This window comes from Halichondria panicea, chromosome 7 (assembly GCF_963675165.1).
Source record: "Halichondria panicea chromosome 7, odHalPani1.1, whole genome shotgun sequence".
In the NCBI taxonomy this organism is placed as follows: Eukaryota; Metazoa; Porifera; class Demospongiae; order Suberitida; family Halichondriidae; genus Halichondria; species Halichondria panicea.
The window spans coordinates 4,615,880-4,638,435 of record NC_087383.1 but is presented as its reverse complement, the minus strand read 5'-3'; the positions used below and the strand labels follow the sequence as shown (position 1 = coordinate 4,638,435).

The following is a 22,556-nucleotide window of genomic DNA, read 5'->3' as shown; positions in this document are numbered from 1 at the left end:
TATTGCACATTAACTTTCATAATCAAGTGTTTTCATAAAATTAAAGTTTAATGCTCGAAAATATGTGCATTAAATATGTGCGTTAATTGTTCAGTTAAAAACACAATTCTCTCCACATTGTTTTCCCTCATTGACAACAGCTTCTTACTACACAACCTAGCGAGTGTCTCACCGAGTTCCACCAAACAATTCAACACTCTAACCAACGTTTGTGTCGGAGGTGGGTCATCAGATTCAATGGATGGATCACGCTGGGAATCGACAATGGGTTGCGATCGCTCATACACAATCTCCGATGAAGAAAGGTCCTGGTTTGCTTGAGACACACTAGACACTGTAATAGGCTCTGGCATGCGTACAAGGTCTATGGATGCAAGATCGGGTTGGGTGAATGCTTTTGAATCAGGATCAGAAGTTGAATCACGTTCAGGAGACAGCAGAACATGCTGATTACATTTGGCTCTCTTGGCATTAGGAAATTCAACATCACCAGGTGAAATTTGATTACGTTTTCGAGAAGCTGTTGGAAGTGCTTTAATTCCGAAACAAGTTTCAGATTCAAATTTTTTGTGGGAAATGTTCTCAGCCACAGCAGAATTTTCACCATACGATTTCTCTCCACTTACGCTGATGCAATGCTCTTGTTGTACGTTGGACAATTGTGCAACAACTCCTCTCTCAGCCAGTTCCTCTACAAAATGTCCCATTTCTTCATTCTCATTGTCCTCTGACCCACTTAAGTCCATACTCATGTACTCGTCCACGATATCTAATTCAGCACATGCACAAGGTAAATCATAGTTAAAAATTACTGAATTCTCTTTCTCCCTGATCACAATCTCGAGGTATCTGACCAGGAAGTAGCTGAAGCGTGTTTCAGAGGACATGACAAAGTCCAATAAGAGGGTGGAGTCAAAACCAGCACCACTGAGGAATTTGACAAACAAGGTGTGGATATTGAACACCCCCAGAGAGAGGTGAAGGAGGGGAATGTCCACTGTGATGCTGTCACTGTGTGTGTGTGTGTGCGTGTGTGTGTGCGCGCACGGTTGGGGGTATTATGATCCATAGCTAAGTTCTATCAAAAGTAAGTTCTATCAAAAGTATGTACATCTACTGTACTCTACGAAAGAAGGACCATGTACAATAATTCTCTGTTTTTCAGACGGCTATATAACTGTCTAAATAAGGAACACTACTGGACAACCTCTCTACAAAGGACAGACACTAAATTTGTGTCAAAATTGTCTGAAACCTCCCTTATGTGTAACTATAATACAATGTATTTACTATTCCTTGTAGAGTGAGTTGTGAACATTAGCACTAGCCATGAGGGCTCGGACCAGACAATCATCCTGCTCAGTCAGAATGGAGTAGAAGAGAAGTCGTAGAAAATCCACCCCAGGACTCTCGACATCGTCCTGTAATAGACCCTCCAGAGTGGCAGCTAACGAAGGTGGTACACTGTTTTTAGCCCAAGCTACAATAGTCTGCAGTAAGCTCTCTAGATGAAGGAGCACTGTGAGAATGTGTGGAAAGGTGTACATGCTTTATCAACACATTGTCATCAGGAGCTAGCTAGGCTTAACAATTTTCATGAAGTACGTGTACAAATTTAATACCCTAGAATATAATTATAAAAGCGTGAGTGCGTCTCATACTGCATTTTTGTAAGGATCTGATCAACATATGCAATTTACATGTACATACATGTACTTGAGCAAAGCACACAATACGTAAACTACCGTATAGCGCGAAATTTTCGAGGCACTTATGTTTCGTGGAATGGCCTCTAAAAGCATTTCGTTGCACAATGTTCGCGGAATGACTGCTTACCAGATGGCACGCCTTTTAATCTTTGCACGTTATAGCGGATAATTCTAATTAAAGAACAAATTTCGTGGACTTAAATTTCGTGTAGGATTGCTAACCCACGAAATCCGCGAAAATTAAGCCCCCTCGAAAATTTTGCGCTATACGGTAACTCACATTGCACGGAGAGGTGAGATTTCGACTCCCTCACAATAATCGAGGTGACATACTCCAACAAAAGAAGACAAGCTTTCCTAGTGACGGTGCATTTCAGCCCATCCTCTATCAAGGGTGCAGCCTCCTCAACGTAAACGTCAACTCCAGCAATCTTAGTGAACTTGGTCATCCAAAACCGGAAGCACTCGACAAGGGCTAAATTACGTAAGAGGCAATGGAGAGACTCATGAAGGATTTGTTCTTGTGTGTTTGAGTCTGCAGAGGGCTGTGGGACTATCAGAGAAACAGATTGTGTACTGGAGAGTGGTGGTAGGCTTGAACTGATTGCTGGTGGCTCTGTGAATTGTGGAGACGAGGAAAATAAACTAGGTGTTTCTATGACATGTGGTACTGATTCTGAATCGATGGAAGTTGGTGACTGGGTGACAATGTGGGAGTGTAGTGGTTGTGACTTAGTGGGTTCAAGGGGGTGTGGTATTGAACAATGTGATTTTTCAAAATCTAATGATTTTTGCAGAGAAAAGTAATTGATTTTAACGAATACATCCAAAACACGCTTGAGAAGATATAAACGATTGGCCTGACAAACACCAGTGAGGTAGGTTAAAGCACACAGCGACTGAACGACTTCGAAGTAAATTGGAATCAACAAAGAATTAAGATTTTCGGCTTGCAAACCCACTTCTGTATAACGAAGAATTTCGACTGTCAGTGAAAGAAATTCTCCTAGACTCAATCCGAATTCTTTATCATCAAAAGGTGAATGTGGTTGAGGGTTTGTTGTCGTAGTAGTGAGAGACGGTTGTTGTAGTGAGCAGGCTCTGACGGAAGGCTGTCGAATGGTTCTTGATGAAGTTTGAAATGAAGCAAGGATCTTTGGCCAGTGGTACTTTAATATACCCAAAGAACCTGTAGTACAGTTAGGGATAGGATAACTGTATACAAGCAATTCTGTGGTGCAAGTAGCAACCTAATAAGATAGAACGTACACACTCCAGCTATACACGTACTAGAAGCAAGGCTGTAAAAGGATGTTGGCAATGAAAAAGGACGTGATACGTACACCCTCTTTAGGAGTTACATATCTCATTTCATAAAACTGGAACAAGTCAAGGCTGAAGTTGCGCACGGTCAAAACACACAATAACTTACGCAACAGTGCGGGATGATCAGAGGCAAGGGGCTTTCTCAGCTGTTTCAATAGGTTAGTGAACAACTGCAGGCAGTATATTGACCCTAGAGGAAATGATAGTGGTAAATACACATGTATGGTACATACATGTATGAACGTTTCTAGAGAGTTGCCACTCACTTTTCTTGCAGAGACTCTCAACGTCGATCATATTCAGAATGTCATTCATCAGATTTTCCTGCATAAACAGATACATACAGGCAGCTAACTTCACAAGAAGAAGTATTGTATCCTTATACTATCAGCCCTGCAGATGAGGCTAACAACAACTGACAACCATTACTACTCAGGAACAAGTTACACTTTAATACTAGCAAATACCAGCTTGCTGCCATCAAGATGAGCAGGGAGTTGTCTTCTTCCCATAACAGCAACAAGAGCTCTGGAGGCAGCGAAAGAGACAAGCTGCTCATCACAAATTAAACAGCGAACCTGCACAAAATTAATTACAATACACAGTTTAAATCGGAGCAAAAATTTAAACTTGCAGAAAGAGTTTACAGATCTCACACCATATTTGAGAAGAAAACATCTTTCTCCAACAAACTCTGGCACAAATCAGCTCTTGCAGTGTCATCCACAGCAGTAGGTCGTGCATCACTGCTAGCAACCTGATTGCTCTGGTTTTTTTCCACTGGTGACGGACAGGGTGCACTCTCAGAAAATAGCTGTCTAATTATTGATAGATGCAAAAGCCTTTCATGGTTCGCTTCAAACTGCACAGAAAAACTTTGATCATGCTTGATGTATGGTGTATCATAGATTTCAAAAAAGGAACATACCTTTTCAATCAATATTTTTTCAACTGAAGCATAAGAGATACTTTTCCCGCTCAAGAGAGAGTCGTACAGGGTTGACAGCCTCTCTTCAAACATGATTCTTTTCCTGACAAACCGACAGGTATGGAGCATGCAAAGATCTATCCTCATTCACAAGGCCATGTCACAAGGCGGCATCTTTAGTGCGGCCTGGAATCGAGGCTAGCAAATCAAGAACGTGAGCCCCAGAACTCCGCCCAGCTACACGCCTACGATGCACAGGGAGATGCAGCGCAAGCGCACGGTGCATCGATTTCTGAAACTCAAAATATCAGAAATCGATTGTCAAAAATGTTCCCTAAGTGTAAGAAAATTCATAAATTCGCTAGATCTCATCACGAACTATAATGACGACAAAACTATGTTCGCTTGATTTGTGCTCGCTAAGCAAATGTTTAGTACAGTATGGTACTGATCTTAATATGCGTTTTTTATCCACCTTTGAACCATACTATTTGAATGAGCATGCTACATATCTACGGCGCTTGTCGTTTTTTAAATGATCTGTCAAAGCTCATGTTATTACAATCATCAATCATGGAGTAAACACAAAACAAATCAGCCTACAATATAACTACAAAAAGATTATTACAGAATGTAGTAATCTGCACTAATACATAATTATGATTTCAACTAACATTGTTCAACAGCAGCTATCATTAGTAGTCAAATATTTTCTGCAAAACTTGCAGAGACAAACATGAGCAGTGGCAACATTGTGGCAGCTAGTGAGAGTGAGCCAGATTCAGTGGTGGCCTCTTCATTCACACTCACAGAGTCATTTGCTGTAGTTTCCATGGTAATATTTGGTGTGCCTGTAGGACGTGTAAAAGGTTCGGCTGTAGTGGAACAGTTGTGTGTGCAATTTAAGCTAGATTCTGTAGTGGTTTCTGTATTCTCGCTCACAGTTGTAGATTCCATGGTAGTGTTCGTACAGTTTGATTTGCAATCTGAGCCGGATTCAGTGGTTGTTCCTTCAGTTTCATTCACAGAGACATCCGTTGTAGTTTCGATGGTAGTGGCAGGGGGAGGTGTGCCAGTAGGACCAATGAAAGGTATGGCCGTGGTGGTGCAGTTGGATGTGCAAAGTGTCACTATAAAACTCAGCTCATTGTGAATTGATTCATAGAAATCTAGAATGTGCAGAACAAGTGTTTCGTCCACTAGAGTAATCCAGGAATTCTCCGGAGGAATTTGGACATATCCTGTTGTTGTTAGCTTTGTAGTGTTCAATGTGAGAGCAGTTTGACTCAATAATCCACCTACATCTGTATATCGATAGTAAATCCAACCTGTTTCATTTGCAGTTGTACTCACTTCTAGAGAAGCTGTAGAGCTGGACAGTGGTTGGACAGAAAGCACAGGTCCTCTGCTCACGTTGTATCTGATGAGTGTCTTGCTGTCATAAATACCATCAGGGTAAGCTCCAATATCTCTTCGCTCATTCACCAGAAAGTCCAAAATGCCATCATCGTCATTCTCGGAGTATATCTTCACATTTCGAATAAGTTCGTGAATTTGGAGCTCATCTAAAACAGAGAGTCTCGAATCTCCAAGAGGATTTATGTTCTGGAAAGTTGCAGAGAAATTTCTGAATTCTCCTTGCAAACTGGAAATCATAAACCATCGCACAACAACTGTGCTCTGAGGAGCTAGATCTCCCAGTATGAGAGACAATGATGGTGTGATACTACTATTCCCAATGTTGGCTCCAATTATCATGAAGTTGATAAGCAATCCTTTTTCATTTTCTATAATCTCCGGCTGCCCAGATGACAGTGTTAGACTGTTAGCAACTCCATAGCCAGCATTTTTGACAATAACTCCGAGTGTAAATGGAATAGATGGTTCAACTTCTTCAGTGAAGGGATCGTCGGCAACTACAACTCTCTCCCAAAAATAGTGCACAAGCAGCGATGGATCAGGAGTGACAGTGATAAGTGTAGGAAGAAGTGGAATGGTTATGTTCTCATTCTCAAAAGAGTACCTGAGAGTACCCCCCACACCGTACACTCGATCAGATTCCGGGGCAGCTTCGGACAAAGGCACTATCAACCACTCAACTGAGCCTAATCCTCCGCTCATCAATGTCCAGGTGTCTCCACTTCTCACTAAGGAACCATCCAAAGTCTCGTTACTGATAACAAACTTGGTTGTAGAGACACTTCCATCACTCGAGTCCGTGATAATGATTTCCAGTGTCATCTGCTTAAGATTTACATTCTCTTGATTATCTATCTCTAATATAGCGAGGAATGCTTCTCGAGTAATCGCAAGCTCTTGCTCAATTCGAATTCTAACAATTGCACATATTCCTTCTTCTTCCTCCCACTGTTTAAGCTGGTTTATTTCATTGGCTGAAAATGTGTAAGCGTCTAAATAAGAAGAGAATCCTTTATTGACTGCAATCTCATTATATCTGTTGATGTCGTTCGTGAGCGATTCAACAAATGAGTACGATGCTATGTTGGATCCGTTGATAGACTCCAGTTGACCACTGTTCCATCCACTCAGTGTGTTATTGAGACGATTTAAGAGCTTCTCCACATCTTCATTAGTAGTACTGCCAGGTGGTAGGACTGAAAGAATATACGACCTTTCTGCAGATGATATCAACACTCCATCTTCGCTAGCATCATCGAATACCGGTTCAAGAACTTGTGACACCCATCCTGGGTCACCTACAGAGAGCCACACGTCATTTCCGAGAATCTCTACCGCAAGGTCTAAACTTAAATCTATCGGATACATTGACTCGAGATGGTCGTTGACAGTGCTCAATAAGGTTTGCCTCTTTTTTCGAGAAGAGCCTCCGGAAGAATCCGAGAAGCAAGCATCATAAACACCATAGATGCAGAGGCTCCCCTCTAATGCTAGTTTGGCTTGTTTCGGTCGTCCACTGCGTACCCACTTCCCAGGAATGAGGCAGTTTATCCATTTCACAATGTCAATAGGCCCATTAATACCGGAACCACTGGCAATCAGTGGAATACAGCCGGCAAGAGGAAACTTCGGTGTGGGAAAACAACTGAGCAGGTTCTGTAAGCAATCATTGCAATTCATAGGCGTGATAGCAGAGAAACCGTTGAATGAGAGGATAGGCACATTATCCCCAGATCCTGTGCCACTTCCACCAAAATAGCTACCAGATGGTTGGAGGAAGGGCCCAATTCTACCAACGCTTATGCCACTGCCTCTGCCAGATCTTGTGAGTCCTTCACAGCCACTGCATGAGAATATCGAGGGTCTTGCTGGAGATATTACTATTTCAGGTCTCCTTAGGACAACTGGAATACTTCGTATCTGGAAATCTCTACAAACATAACTATAAGCAATGTTGATGAAGTAAATAATCCATGTTATTTGTGTTAAAAGACCTAGTGCTCTTTTTCGGACACTTCTCCTTGAGATATGAACAACTGCTGTCACTGATGACAAAGCTTCGAGATATCCGAGAAACTCGTCATCAACAGTGAATTCAAGGAATGGATGATTTGTTGGTAGATTTATGTTTACATCATCCGCTCGAATTAATCCATGATTTGTGATGTTCAGTTGAATAGAGTCTACAAATCCAAGCTCAAGTTCTTCAAGGTCAAATTCAATTGGAGAAACTGTGACAACAGGAATCGGCACATTGGTCTCAAAATCAGCTTCAAGAGTGATCGTATACGTGTCTTCAAAAGCTACTGGTGTAACACTCCAAGTATATGTGACTGCTTGTCTCTCTAGAAAGAATGTCAAAGTAGGGTTATCGATTGTTGTGATCACTACTTGATGTAGAGGCCTGTGATTGGGAGCTTCGATAAACACTTCGTAGAGATCCTCAAAGATATTGACAAAGAGAGCACTTCCAACTCTCTCCTCTGTAGTGACAGTGGTTCTAATATTTCGTTGATAGTTGATGATAGTCACAACAGCATCACTAACAAGTGGCTCACCGCTAGCAAAGTACGTATATTCGTCTTCAACAACAATTGTCAAGTTCATTAGTGTATCTGAAGACACAGTAAGTGAGATTGGAATCTGCTGAAACGCTTCATTGCTGACTATGTAGAATGACGCACTGATCTCGCCTAGAGGCATTTTGTCATTGACCATGGCTTGGATAGACAAGGAAGCTGATTCTTCACTCTTAAGGTTAAACTGTCCGTTGCCGTATCTACTGTCATTGTTTCCAAGTCCAATTAATGAGAAAATCGGGCTGTTGGGTAGTATTGGTTGAACATTTAGTGCTGTGGCTCGTCCAATATTGGTAATGTTAAACTGCAAAATAATGGATTTTCCTTGAATGATTCGAGCGGATGTTTGTGAGGGAGATATTAAAAAGCTTGGTAGTATTTGCTGAATTCGGAGGTTTATTAAAACCGATGTTGATGCACCTTCATCAGTTTCAAATCGAACGACAAACAACCTGCGAAGAGCTCGACTGCTAGTAGCAGTAATGTCAATAAAAATGCATTCTCCAGTTTTGATGTTTCTAGTTAGGGGATCTTGTTTGAGAAAAACTGTAACTTGAAGATCATCTGTAGTGGGAATGCTGGTTGTCATGTGTAGTCTTGTCAAATCTGCTGGTCCATCATTACAAATCATTGTTGTGTTGTAGAACGTCTCCTGGAAATCACTCAAAGTTTCACCAGATAATGATATGGAGGAAGGTATAAGTCTAAACCCAAGAAATAGCCAGCTCACAGACTCACTCATTAGTGGCAATTGTGGATGTCGAACTTGAGCAGTGTAAGAGCCATATTCCGTAGGTGCTGGATTGAAAACAATGGAGAAAGTTCCATCAGTTAGTGAGAATGCAGTGAGTGTTTGAGTGGTAGCGCCTCGTCTTATGTCGATGCTCACTGGTACAATTCCAGCTAAGAAATCACGGACTTGATTGCCTTCAAAGTACTCTATTCTACCTGTCAGAGTGACAGGCTGAGCTCGTGGGTATGTGTTTGGTGTGACAGGGTCCAAACTAGCAGTATATCCTGGTCTGACAACAAGAGTCCAACTAACACCAAATATACCAACTTCATTCTCAATGCTCACAGATACAGTGTGATTTCCAGCTCGTACTCTCGCCCATACAATCTGTTGCATGTTCGCATTCAAACGGAGTCCAGCAGGTGAAGATATCAAAGTCCATGAAAGTGGAGGAGTTCCTTGTAATAGAGAAATACTTAATATGTAAGGTTCGGCTTCTTCAAGTACTGTGTCATTTATAGTGCCAATCTCAGGTTCGAATATTTGCACACTGCAATTGCTCCCAGACCACGGCCTAGTGCAGCTGCATTGGCCGAACGTGCAAGTTCCTCTCGGTGGTAACTCGTTATGACCACAGGTATTGGGTGGACAGGTGTTGAAAAATCTAATGGTCTGAGTAGCTTCAGCAATACTACCACAAGATTGAGCTGACCAGCTTCGAGTAAACTCACCAGGACATGTAAATTCAGAAACAGAATCAGTAAACGTCAAATCAAGAGGGATCCGACAAGGATTTGGAGCAGATGCAGTAGATGCTGGTATGTTAAATGTGCCCATAGTACTGTCACACGAGAATGCCAAAACTGGAACAAATGAAATGCTAAGTGAATATTCAAGAGCAATGAATTGCACAGACTTGTCTATGTTTCCAGCTACATCGGTTGCAGTCCAGGTTCGCTGAATGTAGCATCCTAGACTCAAGTCTTGATACCTAATTGAAACTGGTTCAGGCCGATTATCAAAAGCTGTAGGTCGTCCAGTTATATCAGGACTTACTTCAGAGCAAAGGGTACTTATGTTGGAGAGGCTCGCTATTCGCGGATTTTCAAAATCAGTTTCCCACGTATATGAAATTTCTTCTCCATGATTGCTGACGTCATCAGTGGGTATTACTACAAAGACGTATGATTTGTTGTGCTCGAGAATTAGAGTGGAAAAAAATTGCTGGTTACAAGAGGCAATATTTCCTCGTGAACTGTTGAACTCAAACAATAGACAGCCAAATGTGCAGATCTCATTACAGCTGAATGTCAGTCTTGATGACAATTGGTTAGAAACTAATGCGGGTCTTTGGTTGATAAATGCAACTGGTGGTGTTAAATCAACAATGAAGTTGTGTGATACAGTAGCAGCATTGCCTGCTAAATCAGTTGCTACAATCTCAATCCTGTACGAGCCTCCCCTCAAATCCTCACCATTCCATGATGCTTGTGAGCAGTTAACAGGGCTGTTTTCAGTTTCAAATACAACGACACAAGTCCATGTCACTTCTTCATTGCTCATCCAGTCGATTGTGATGTTTTCATTGGTTCTTGATGGATTATTCACAAAGGTGATAACAGGAGGAGTGATGTCCATGGTTTCAAAAGTCCAGAAGGATTTATCAGTGATTGGCTCATTTCCAGGTCCACATCCTTCCAGGCCTCGCACAATTCCTCTGTCAAGAGTGATGAAGTAGTATGCTTTTTCTGGGAATCTGAATGCTGGGGAGATAAAGACTTCACTGTTATTGAAACTTATCTCAGGAGAAAAGGACGCATCAATTTGGTACACTTGTTGCATTGTTGTATTATCGAAGAATCGTACCGATGCAGCTATAGATGGACGTCGAATTTCTTGATCAAATAAAATAGTCCATGTTGTGTGATTGGGATGTACTAGTGCTTGATTTGGGAATGCTGAATTTAGAGATGGCTGAGGTGGAAAAGTTCCAACCAGAAACTTGATGCAATTTTGCTCACTAGCAAGGCCGTCAGAAGTTACTGCTGTGTAACAGAACTGGTGAATTTGATTCTCTTGATTGGCTTGTGGAGTCCATGTTATATTAACAAAGTAGTTGTCTGTTTCTTGTATACGTTGTATCTCACTTCTGCTAAGTCCAAGTGGGGGCGCAGTTTGGAGTTCGGTAATTGAAGCACTTGCTCGACCACTATTGGCAATTATCTGAGTGAAGAAAGTGGTCCCGCTAGGGATCGCCACACATGATCCTTTAATGGTTGTAGGTGGAACGAACTGTGGTTGGCTGGAACAAGACTCAGTTGAGGCAAAAATAGAGATCAAGAATTGAAGAGCTACAGAACTTAGTGGTTTCAGAGAACCTGGGAGGAAGTCTTCAATAACTATTGCTGCAGCACTAAAACCAGTTCCTCTATTTGCTTCATAAGTGAATGTGCAGGTGGATGAATCAAGAATTGCCCCAGGGAAGCTATTACAGATACCACCACACTCACTACCAATTCCCCATCGGCACCTGACAATGTCACCATCTGGATCGATAACAGCTATTGGCAGTGTATGGTTGCAACCTTCTTGCAAACGAATCACCGGTGAAGTAATAGCACATGGTGTTGAGTTAATACGCCCAGTATCGTTCCTCCTTGTTAGGGAAAAGGTTGTTGGTACATTCCAGCCACTATTAAACGGTTCTATCCATGCATCCCCTGAAAATCCTATTGTAACAGAGGTACTAGTGCTTGGAAATGTATACACAACGTGATTTTCTCCAAATGACCAGTTTTCGACTAGACTGAAGTCAGTACAAATGTAGGACAATGGTGTAATAGTGCCTGTGCAACCACTACTGCAGGTTAGAGAGCCGAAGCCTTGTCCAGAAAGCAGCGTTCTTTGTTCAACTGTAGTGGCACTACAGCTTTCACCATCATCATAGTCCCTCCTCCAAGAAACACGGTAGGTTATCTCCATCTAAATTAAAGTGCATGCTAGTTAATTGTTAATGCATAGCTATACCGTAGTGTTAGAAAAATGGGTGCATTTGCAATAGGTTATAGTTTGCAATGGCTGCTGCTCTCTGACAGTAATAGCTTTTGCAGCTCTTTTCTGACTCTTGTAGCTAACAAAAAGCTAGCGCTTTAGTGCAAGGCTATCTCATAAGTTGAATAAACTCCGGTCGTTCCTGTTTAGTGTGCGTTCCTGTGCGTTCCTGTTTAGTGGCCCTACATGCGCTTCAGCCTATCACGGTCACCATGATTAATTGTTGTACCGCTTTACTCCTTAGTATTATGACATCATCTATGCCGCCACAAGGCTGCGTGGCAGAACGTACTAGATTGCAACATAGCTCCAATGATTACATGAAAGAATAGAGTATATGAGACATATCTCAACGGAATTATAAATTAATGCTAATGGTAACGAGTGTTGCAAGCTGCGCTGTGCTAATGCCTCTTGCCATGTTTTGCTTTCGCTCAAAAACTATTAGAGTATTAGAGTGTTAGAAAAGAGATGAAAAGGTTTGCTTTGTATAATGTTACATACGTTATTGTACAAATGAATTCCACACAGTCACACAGAGAAGAGCATGAGGAATAATCTTCAAGGATAGAAGTATAACTGCATGAGCCTGTAGCCAAACAGTGAGAACAAACCTTTGTCAAAGGTATAGTCTGTCAGAATAGTAAGAGCGAATTTAAGCACAGACAGTAGTATCTAGATATAATTATGCCTCGAGGCGTAGCCGCAGGAGAGATACGGTAAAGCTGACTGTGTGTGTGTATGTGTGTATTCCAGCAGTAACTGCTCAACGGTTGCAATGCGACGAAAACTAACAGCTTCTATAGGCTTCTAGCCACGTTCTCTTGGATTTTGATTCGTGGATTAGCAAACTAAAGCTTCTTTCTCGAGTTATGGCTAGTTTGACTCACATTGAAGGCTGTTGCAGTCTCTTCAGAATCTTTCATAGCATCATCTGTTCCCACAAACTTTCTATTCAACATATGAGTTAGCCTTGCACTAAAGCGCTAGCTTTTTGTTAGCTACAAGACTCAGAAAATATCTGTTAAAATAGCTAGCTAGCATGCAGTAGCCATTTGTGAAAATTGATCTCTTTTGACACACCCTTTAATTATTCCTGTGGATGTAATGCGCATGCGCGCTCATTCCCCATGTGTGAGAAAATAATATCCAAGATCCAGATCCAGATCCTCCTGGCAGAATCATCTTGTCTTGAGGGCCTGGTAAGCCACAAAACACTACCATAATTATTATAACAATATAGATAACAATATGCATGTACACAGGTCTTTTCTTCTTAGATATTATATACACTGAACTACAGATCCTGGAAGAATCAATTTTCTTCTTTCTTGAGGTCCTGGTAAGCCACATAATACAACAATAGATGCATGTAAATAAGTCTTTTCTTCTCAGTGACTTTATATAGATAAGCTAACTTTCATTATAGATAACACTCTAATACTTTTGAGCGAAAGCAAAAACATGGCGAGATGCATTAGCACAGCGCCAGCTTGAACACTAGTTATAATAAGTACACTATATATAATTATAACACCTATCTATATTTAAACTGAGAAGAAAAGAATTGTGTACATGCATCTGTTATTATCTATCAGGTTTGTGTACATGCATCTATTGTTATCATTGTCGTGTTTTGTGGCTTACCTCAAGAAAAAGAAGTAAATTGATTTTGCCAGGATCTAGATTCTCTCACACGTGGGGATAAGCGTGCATGCGCATTACATACACAGGAATAAGGGGTGTGTCTGTAAAGAGATCAAGTTCACAAAATATGGCTATAATTATCAGTACTATATACAAGCTAGCTGCTTTAACAGCTCTTTTCTGACTCTTGTAGCTAACAAAAGCTAGGGATTTAGTGCTTTTATAAGTTGAATAGAAGACTTTGTGCGAACAGATGATGCTACCAAAGATCAGTTTTGTTGCAACCGTTGAGCAGTTACAGCTGAAATACACAGTCACACACACACACATGCACACACACACACACAGTCAGCCTCATGGGAATTTAGGATGGGAAACTAAATTCTAAGTCATGCAGTACTAAGTAATCGGAACGGATAATCTGATGTTTTCAGGATATGCATATAGGGAAGCCATGCAACTGGTGGTGAGCTACGCAAAGTTAATCATGCAGCTGTTGTGATAATTATAGTACAATACCATACAGCAAGCGTAAAGTACCTGTCAGTTATGGTTAGCCAAACGTTTTAAAATTCTAAAATCCAACTAGAAACCATAGATAGAGGAAAAGGATTAGAAACGCATCACGTGATGCTATATCACTTTTACGTGTGACGTTATATATAGGCTAGTTGCGCTTGTTGGGCTTGGTAAATTTATTACCGTGCTGGAAACTTTCCCACTGCATGTCTGAAGCGTTGATGATCGTTTTAAAGGTTTTTTTGATCGAGAGCGCCTATTAGGGTAAGAGAAGAGACTCGTCGCATCTGGCAACACACCCACCAGTGTTCAGCATAGATACTAGTTACACAGTATCTGTTAGTGCGAAGTATCGAGCTTGCTTCATCCACTAATAAAAGTGACAAAGCAACAGAGAAGAATTAAGCTTGTACATCTGCTGATGTCGATGAAGCGAGGTTCCCTAGCCCCAACAAGGACTGGTCTTTCTTCTTTCCATGCACATCTCTCGCCAGATCGAGTTCCATACGAAGTAAACATTATAATGTGAACTGCTGATATTACTGTATCAGCAGTTCAAACACAGGACATGGGGAACCTGAAGAGGGGGTATGGAATGCTACAAAGGATAGAGTGGTCCTTTCAAGTCGAGAAACAAATCAAGCATTACTGTAGAGAAACTGTAGAGGACCTGTAGAAGAGTAGATCTAGACAATGATCTGAACCACATACACGTGCTAACAATAAGCATTGTTCAATGTCACAATGATGGATTGTTGTATAATTATAGTGATCATGATTGTGTGGTGTCTTCTATCCACGGTGTGTTTATTGAAAAGCTCCAGACGACTCCCAGAAGCTTTCAGGGAGTCTGGACCATCTCTCCGGCAGTCAATTTCTTCAAAATCTTGACTCATAGAATGTAGACATACCACAATTGCTAGAAGTGTGTTATTATCTTTACATGTATTTGTTTTTAGAGATTTCGATCAATACAGACACGGAGGTATTATTGCACAGTGCGCTGCTAACTGGTTGAGAGTGTCTAGCTGTACTGTTAAAGCTATAGCAGCTGCTATATAGATCTGCTGTAATGTTTATGATATTTATGTAATGGCTATAGTCTGTTCTCGAGAGGAACTGTCCTTCTTATAAATTATGTATATATGCATGGCTATGTATATATTGTAGACATCTGAGTTTGTGCATGTGTCTGTTCCAGTGTTGCAAAGCCTGTATCTTGTACTTACTAGGTCCTGGTGGGGTTATGGCTTCAAAAGTACAGGATCTACAATCCAAACATCCATTAAACTATATAGATCTATATATATATTTCATCCTAAATTACTGTATTACTCGTAACATCACAATTCACGTTGGATTTTAGATAATGTGTAGTTTGGTTTGCCAGCAGTGCATAAAAGAGCCATGAAACCATGCAGAGTCTATATACTACCAAGGGCGTATAAAAGAAGAGAGGGCATGCAACTCTACTATCAGTACACGTAGCTCGCAGAGTTGAAACGTGGGCGGAGGAATGTGTGCATTTGCATGAAGTGCTAAAAATAGAAATTTCATTTCATGCACAGTCATGCACATTCATCCACCCACGTTTGAACTCTGCTCATATAGGAGTTGCATGCCCTCTCTTCTTTTATACGCCCTTGATACTACTGAGTCTATACACATGCATGTACATCTCATGCAACAAACATTTTATTTAACTGTAACATATATACTGTATAGGCTATGTTATTAAAGTCAGTAATATCGAATGTACTTTAGCGCACCACTCAACGTATATGTACCTCATTCTCTCCTCCTTCTGGCTGTGGCCTGACCATGATAATGGCTCCTCTGAAGTGGGTACTTGTCACCAGGGTGCAGCAAGCAGCTCCCAGCAGGAGCACTTTCAGAATGTTGATGAGCATTCAGTGCTCTTTGATGTGTGATGCGGAGTTCAGTTGATGAAGAGTTGATGATAAATGCTGTCACTGTGGCTAGATAACTGATTGCACATCAGAGCATTCGGTTTCACTTCTTCATTAGCAAAACCAATCACCGAGGCTTGATATCGAGGCTTGTTATGTTAGGGGAAAATCGTTAAGCTTTGAGCATGAGGCTGTGAGGCTGAGGTCAGTAAAGTACCAAAAGCTAAGATAGTACGTGTAGTCTCACAGTGTATAGTCGATCTAGTCAGAGCCTCAGAGGTAAGCGAGTTGTAGTAAATATTTGTTGTTCATGTAGATTTATAATTATGTTGTTCAGTGCTGTCCCTATCAAACAACTTCACAAGGATTCCTCAAACATCTGTATTTAATGCCATGCGCCACTATACCATAGATAGATACAATGACTATACGTACATGTACCTACACTGAAGTCTATACTCATAAATTTTACTGTACACGCATGTGCGGGCACAGTGACCAGGATCAGCATGCCAAGAAACAAGGAGAGGCGATATCGACGTCATACAAACGACGACTCGGACTCGGGTGGCTCACGTGAGTCCAGTCCCGCACCAGAGCAGCAATCTCGGAAAGACAAGAGAGAAGATAGAGGGTAAGAGACAGAGAGTTTGTTTGAATGACTGGTGTTAATTGCTTGACAGTGAACCAAACCTTTATTTGTAGTTGTAGATGTAGCCAGCCTTATAGTTTTTGCGCCATTACAAATTGAGTAGTACAAGCCCAAGCGGAGGTGATACTTCGGTATCTTGTATGGGAATAACCCTATCTGCGCAATGTTACAATGCTGTTCATGTTAATTGTATGTGAATACAAGCCGGGACCTCTTGATGGGAAAACCTGTACATGGCTTGCAGTCTTACAATTGTAATGAGAAAGCCCCCTTTAGCTTACAATGTAGCTCTGTACCGTAATTATTTTGGCATGCCATCTCTGTGTATGTTTTACTCTTCTATAGGAGAGAAAGAGGTGAGGACAGAGGGAGGAAAGAACGAGAGAAAGAAAAGCGTCATCGCTCTAGGTCCAGGAGCAGAGACAGGTATAGTTTTCAGTAACATTACTGGTATAAGGGGACCTATATACATGTATCTCGGCTATAATGGTCTTGGACAACAATTTACAGCATGGTGCCATTTGCGATGTGATAACCCCTTAAATAATGTATATTTACACAGCTTACTGTTTAACAGAGTTCCAATTTCCCCAGGAATCGCCGTCGCTCCATATCCCCAAGTCGTGATAGGCCACGCAAGAAGACTGAGCGACGTCACCGGTCTAGGTCACGTGACAGAGCCAGGGAAAGGAAGAGATCACACTCACGTTCAAGGTAACTAAACGCTCGTATAGTTACCTGGCGTACAATGTATCTGTGGATGGATTGAGCAGGGATCTGACCAAACTTCAGGTGTTGCTACTGTGGTTTTGAGACCGACATGCATATTTGTGGGTGTGTATAAACTTTTGTGGTTGATCCCAGTCAATAGTAGCTAGGCTTGAGGCTATTATGCTCCAAATTTTACCATTCTCTAATTCCCAAGCTATATAGCCTATTATTCTCAGTGATTCAGCCCATTATTCTCATAAAAAATTAATTATTCTTCATTAAAATCACAATAAAAATCATCTTTTGATAATTGCGAAGTCTCTACATATAATATATACATAATTATAGTCCTGAAGAGCATTGTCTTGCTGATCACCAAACGAAGTGCCTTGAGTTGATCCAGCATTAATATGTCTCTACTTGGGGGGTCAGTTGGAACTGGAATCATAGTGGCTTCAGTAGGTTTAGTGTCTGTTGTGTTGGGATAGGCACTACTGGCTGTACTCTTGATTCTCTTCAGATTCCATATAAAGTACTAGTAGTCTACTAGCTATAAAGCTAGCTAGCTACATGTAGCTGCAGTCTAGTCCAGATCAGAGTACAATAACAATGGTAATTGTGCTTTATTTAGAATGCTAGCCACGTGGCATAATTATTCCCATCCACTCTACCGTTTATTCCCGCATAATTTCTAATGCTCCAAGCTACCTATTATTCTCAAAATTATGCTCGCATAATCGCCGCATCCCTAATAGTAGCCTCCTGTACGTAGGGTTTTCTAATCTTTGCAACATCAAATAGAGGAGGTTGGACATGCGTTATAGTGTTTACGGAGGAAATGTGTGTGCATGGAGAGATAATTATGCGGAAACTTACAGAGAACAGTAGCTATCCAGCTAAGCCAAAAGACTGCAAACGATTTTAGCACTCCATACCAGTAGTAAATGATGCTAAAAATACCCAGTGAAACTAGAAACTGAGTAGCATAGTTATACTAGAAGCAATGAGCCAGAAACTATGAGTTGTTGCTGCACTTCCCTTTTACTGTTTTGATATAGCAGGTATAGCAATCATAGTGTTAAACTACTACTATTACCTATAAACTAACAGGAGATATAATACAAGAGAGATAAAACGAGTAAGAATGGAAGAGTTAGGTAAATGCTGACTCAGCTGGATTAATTTTAAGCTTATTAATGATGTGTGATGTCCAGCCTCCTCTGAACATCAACAAAAACCGTTAAGGAACAAGAGGGTTGAGTGTTTCTTATTATGGAACCAGTGGTACACAGCGTTCCAAATAAGAAACACTCAACCTTCAGTACTTACATGTACTGTACTGATGGTTGATCCCTGCTCAATTACTGTAGCGGTAAGTTTAGATTGAGTACATGTACGTATTTAAATAGTTGTGTAGAATGTGTGTGTAGAATGTGTGTGTAGAATGTGTGTGGTTTTGTAGACCCTGGTAGCGAGTGTTTTTGTTTGTTACCTCAGCCACTCTTCTTAACTGTACGCTCCTGTTCTGGCACTTGTGCTGGCCGGGGTGCAAGGTATAAAGTACACACACACTCACACATATATGTACATATTATATCAAACAAGGCTACATGTAAGTGCTCACAATTGACGGATTTATTGTGTTGTATTGTAGAGCATAATGTACATGTACGCTTAAACTGAAACGTACTGGGCCGTAAAACTTAGGCCCTACATTTCTTTTGGCTCTTGTACACATTGTTCCTCGTTTTCAAGTCTTACAGTAATGCAGGAACTTTTGTAAAAAATATGTTTGTATACATGTACGTGATCCATTGTACATGTTTTTCTGATACATGTAGTCAGTCACAGTGGTCATCGTTCTCTTTTTTGTTTCAACAGGAGCCCAACTCGGCCCAAGGATAAGAGCAAGAAGAGTCACCACGATGAACCAGACCGTTCCAAATCATCGCAACAACAGAATACCAATGCTGACAATACAACTGAGTCAGCAAAATCCAAAAAACGAGAGGATCGTACCTCACCCCCTGAAAGTAAGGACAAAGAAGTTAGTATCATAGAAGCCATCAAAGCTGAACAGCTGAAGATTGAAGAGGCCATACAAAAGAGACGAGAGAGACTCGAGGCCTGGAGGCAAAAAATGTTGCAAGAAGACAAGCTACCTGAAGCTGAAGGGGTCGAGGACAATTCAGAGGAAGTCTCGGACGAGGTTGATAAGAAAAAGGGGTGGAGTCTCGAGGATGACGATGAAGACGATGCCGAAGAGGTTGCCATGGAAACAGAAGAAGCGCCAGAAGATGCAGAAAAACCAGAAGCTGCGACCAATGGAGAAGCTGACAAAGCAGATGAAACAATGGAGACAGACAAGCCAGTAGAGGAGGCAGAAAAGGTCGAGGAGGAGTATGTCGATCCACTGGATGCATTCATGGTTGGAGTACAGGAGGAGGTGAACGAGATCAAGAACTCTGATCAAAAGAGGGCAGGAGCAAAGCTGTCAGGTATGTTGTGATTTGTACATGTACATGTAGTACATGCAGGCCAACAACATGTAGTTCATGAACTATACTCAACATGTAATTGTAATTATAGAGGACAAACTGGCTCTTAATGTACGGTGTACACGTTTATTCTGTATGCTCTGACGCATTGTGAATTTGGCACAGTATTGTACATCTATAATACATGTATGCCAATTTCATTTGATCAATGAGAATATGTCCTCATGCACCTGTAGACATTCACTTGTACTACACACACATGCATACACACACAGGCAAGAAAGGAGGTGCCACAATGATTACTGTAACCAAGGTTCGCTCTTCCGGTACCCCTGGGTCCAAGAAGAAAGGAGAACTAATGCACAACGACCAAGATGCTGCTGAATACTCCGACGAAGACTTCAACGATAACGAAGAACTGGCTTCTGTGCTACTCTCTATCGCTAGGAAAAACAAAAAGAAAGACTTACCTCAGGTCGACCATCAAAAAATTGAGTATCCCTCGTTCAGAAAAGATTTCTACGTCGAAGTTCCTGAACTAGCAAAAATGGTAAAAGAAGAGGTGGTGGCACGTCGCATGGAGCTGGAGAATGTCAAGGTGAAGGGAAAGAACTGTCCCACCCCTATCAAGACATTTGCACAGAGTGGACTCACCAAAAAGATTCTCGATGTTATGAGGAAGTACAAGTATGAGACGCCTACACCCATCCAAGCACAAGCCATCCCTGCTATCATGTCAGGTAGAAACTTGATTGGTATCGCTCGAACTGGAAGCGGAAAAACCCTTGCATTTCTCTTACCGATGTTCCGACACATTCTGGACCAGCCTCCGTTAGACTATGAAGAAGGCCCTATATCGATTATCCTTGCTCCAACAAGAGAGTTGGCTATTCAGATCTACAGTGAATGTAAAAAGTTCTGCAAACACCTCAAGCTCAGACCCGTGTGTGTGTACGGAGGCACTGGTATCAGCGAGCAAATTGCCGATTTGAAACGAGGGGCGGAGATTGTTATATGTACCCCAGGGCGTATGATTGATATGCTTGCAGCCAACAATGGTCGTGTAACCAATCTCCGTAGAGTGACGTATATTGTCCTAGACGAAGCTGATCGAATGTTTGATCTCGGATTCGAACCTCAAGTTACAAAGATTATCAGCAATGTCCGTCCTGACAGGCAAACTGTCATGTTCTCAGCAACTTTCCCACGTCAGATGGAAGCTCTAGCGAGAAAAATCCTAGCCAAACCGATTGAAGTGCAAGTGGGTGGTCGAAGTGTGGTGTGCAAAGATGTGCATCAGTCTGTGATGGTGATCGATCAACACCAGAAGTATTTCAAGCTACTTGAGCTGCTTGGGCTTTACCAGGAGAAAGGGAGCATCCTTGTGTTTGTTGAGAGACAAGAAACTGCCGATGCACTTATTCGAGATTTGATGAAGTCCAGCTACACGTGTATTGCTCTTCACGGTGGTATGGACCAGTTTGATCGTGACTCAACTATCGCTGATTTCAAAAACGGTGCTGTGAAGATCTTAGTTGCAACGTCAGTAGCCGCACGAGGCCTGGATGTCAAGCACCTTGTTCTTGTTATCAACTACGATTGTCCCAACCATTATGAAGACTATGTGCATCGCTGTGGCAGAACTGGAAGAGCCGGAAGCAAAGGAAACGCTTACACCTTCATTACGCCAGATCAACAGAAAATTGCTGGTGACATTATGAAGGCTCTCGAGCTTTCGAAGATCACTGTTCCTCCTGAGTTGGAGCAGCTGTGGACTTCCTATACGGATAAACTGAAATCCGAAGGAAAATTGGTCAAGGGAAAAATATCATTCAAGAAACACACGAGAAGAGCGATTGGGTTCGGTGGGAGTGGGTACAAATTCGATGATAAAGAGGCAGTCAAAGACAGTGAAGCTAAACTGAAACAAAAATCAGCTCTAGGAATGGCAGATGACGATGATGAGGATCAGTATGCATTGTTGACAATGGACAAGAAACTCGATGAGGTCTTTGGAGGCAAAGTGACGATTAACAATCAAAATGGCCCGATGATGGGTAAACCAGGTCTCCTTCCAACTCCACCACAGTCCGAACGTCTCGATCAAGCCATGGCGATTGCCGAAAAAATAGTTCAAGCAAAGATTGTTGTAGGAGGTGTGAATACGGCTGCTCAACAAGCTGCAACGTCCATCATGAAGGGCGAGGAAGTCAAAGTCACTGGGGCAGCTCTTGCTTCACAGATTGCTGCTAGCATCAATGCCAAAGTCGGTGCTGGACCAGCTAATGTGAAGGACACTTTTCTACCTGTTGGTGCAATTGTTCCAGGGCAAGAACCAATCAGTGGTGAGGCGACAGACGGTCAGTTCCTCAAATATTCTGACGCAGTTGTGATTAACGGTTTTCCCCAGCAAATTCGATTTCGACTCACAACAAGAGAAGTTTTGGACGACATTGGCGAGTATTCCGATTCCTACATCTCTGTGCGTGGTATCTATGTACCTGAGTCCCGCAAAGCTAGTGAAGTACTTGGAGAAAAACGTTTGTATCTGTCAGTTGAAGGAAAAACTGAACGAGCAGTGCAGTTAGCCAAGCAAGAAATTAAGAGAGTGATTAAAGAGGAAGCACAGAAAATGGCTAGTCGTGTTAAACCAGCCCAACATACTGGACGATACTCAGTACTCTAGTACCTTTAATTTTTGTGTACATATCCTTTTGTGTATGCTGAATGTATATAATTATTGTTTACATGATTGTAATTATTGCAGTATCGTTGGAATTTAAGTGGTAAATGCCTTCAATGTAATCGTAAGGCGTTGTAGCCTCGATTCCAGGCCGCAGCCGTAAAGGAGCCAGCCTGCATGTGTGTGTGCAT

At 41.6% G+C, this 22,556-nt stretch overlaps 3 protein-coding genes across 3 annotated transcripts; 1 reads left to right on the top strand and 2 right to left on the bottom strand.

Moving 5' to 3' along the window:
* Nucleotides 1–2: 2 nt before the first annotated feature.
* LOC135338835 (uncharacterized) lies at nucleotides 3–4,133 on the bottom strand. The gene is made up of 8 exons (XM_064534910.1): nucleotides 3,964–4,133; nucleotides 3,694–3,897; nucleotides 3,503–3,613; nucleotides 3,302–3,359; nucleotides 3,142–3,225; nucleotides 1,990–2,898; nucleotides 1,291–1,519; nucleotides 3–1,011 (listed from the first exon to the last, which is right to left on the bottom strand). Exons 1-8 carry the CDS (start codon nucleotides 4,108–4,110, stop codon nucleotides 48–50), a joined length of 2,706 nt encoding a protein of 901 aa, XP_064390980.1. The 5' UTR covers nucleotides 4,111–4,133; the 3' UTR covers nucleotides 3–47.
* A 371-nt stretch (nucleotides 4,134–4,504) lies between these two features.
* On the bottom strand, nucleotides 4,505–15,967 carry LOC135338827 (uncharacterized). The gene is made up of 2 exons (XM_064534903.1): nucleotides 15,699–15,967; nucleotides 4,505–11,676 (listed from the first exon to the last, which is right to left on the bottom strand). Exons 1-2 carry the CDS (start codon nucleotides 15,819–15,821, stop codon nucleotides 4,666–4,668), a joined length of 7,134 nt encoding a protein of 2,377 aa, XP_064390973.1. The 5' UTR covers nucleotides 15,822–15,967; the 3' UTR covers nucleotides 4,505–4,665.
* Nucleotides 15,962–22,453, top strand: LOC135338834 (probable ATP-dependent RNA helicase DDX46). Its single transcript, XM_064534909.1, has 6 exons — nucleotides 15,962–16,100; nucleotides 16,317–16,455; nucleotides 16,819–16,899; nucleotides 17,068–17,187; nucleotides 19,066–19,682; nucleotides 19,958–22,453. The coding sequence occupies exons 2-6, from the start codon at nucleotides 16,331–16,333 to the stop codon at nucleotides 22,366–22,368; spliced, it is 3,354 nt and encodes a 1,117-aa protein (XP_064390979.1). The 5' UTR covers nucleotides 15,962–16,100; nucleotides 16,317–16,330; the 3' UTR covers nucleotides 22,369–22,453.
* The last annotated feature ends 103 nt before the right edge of the window (nucleotides 22,454–22,556 follow it).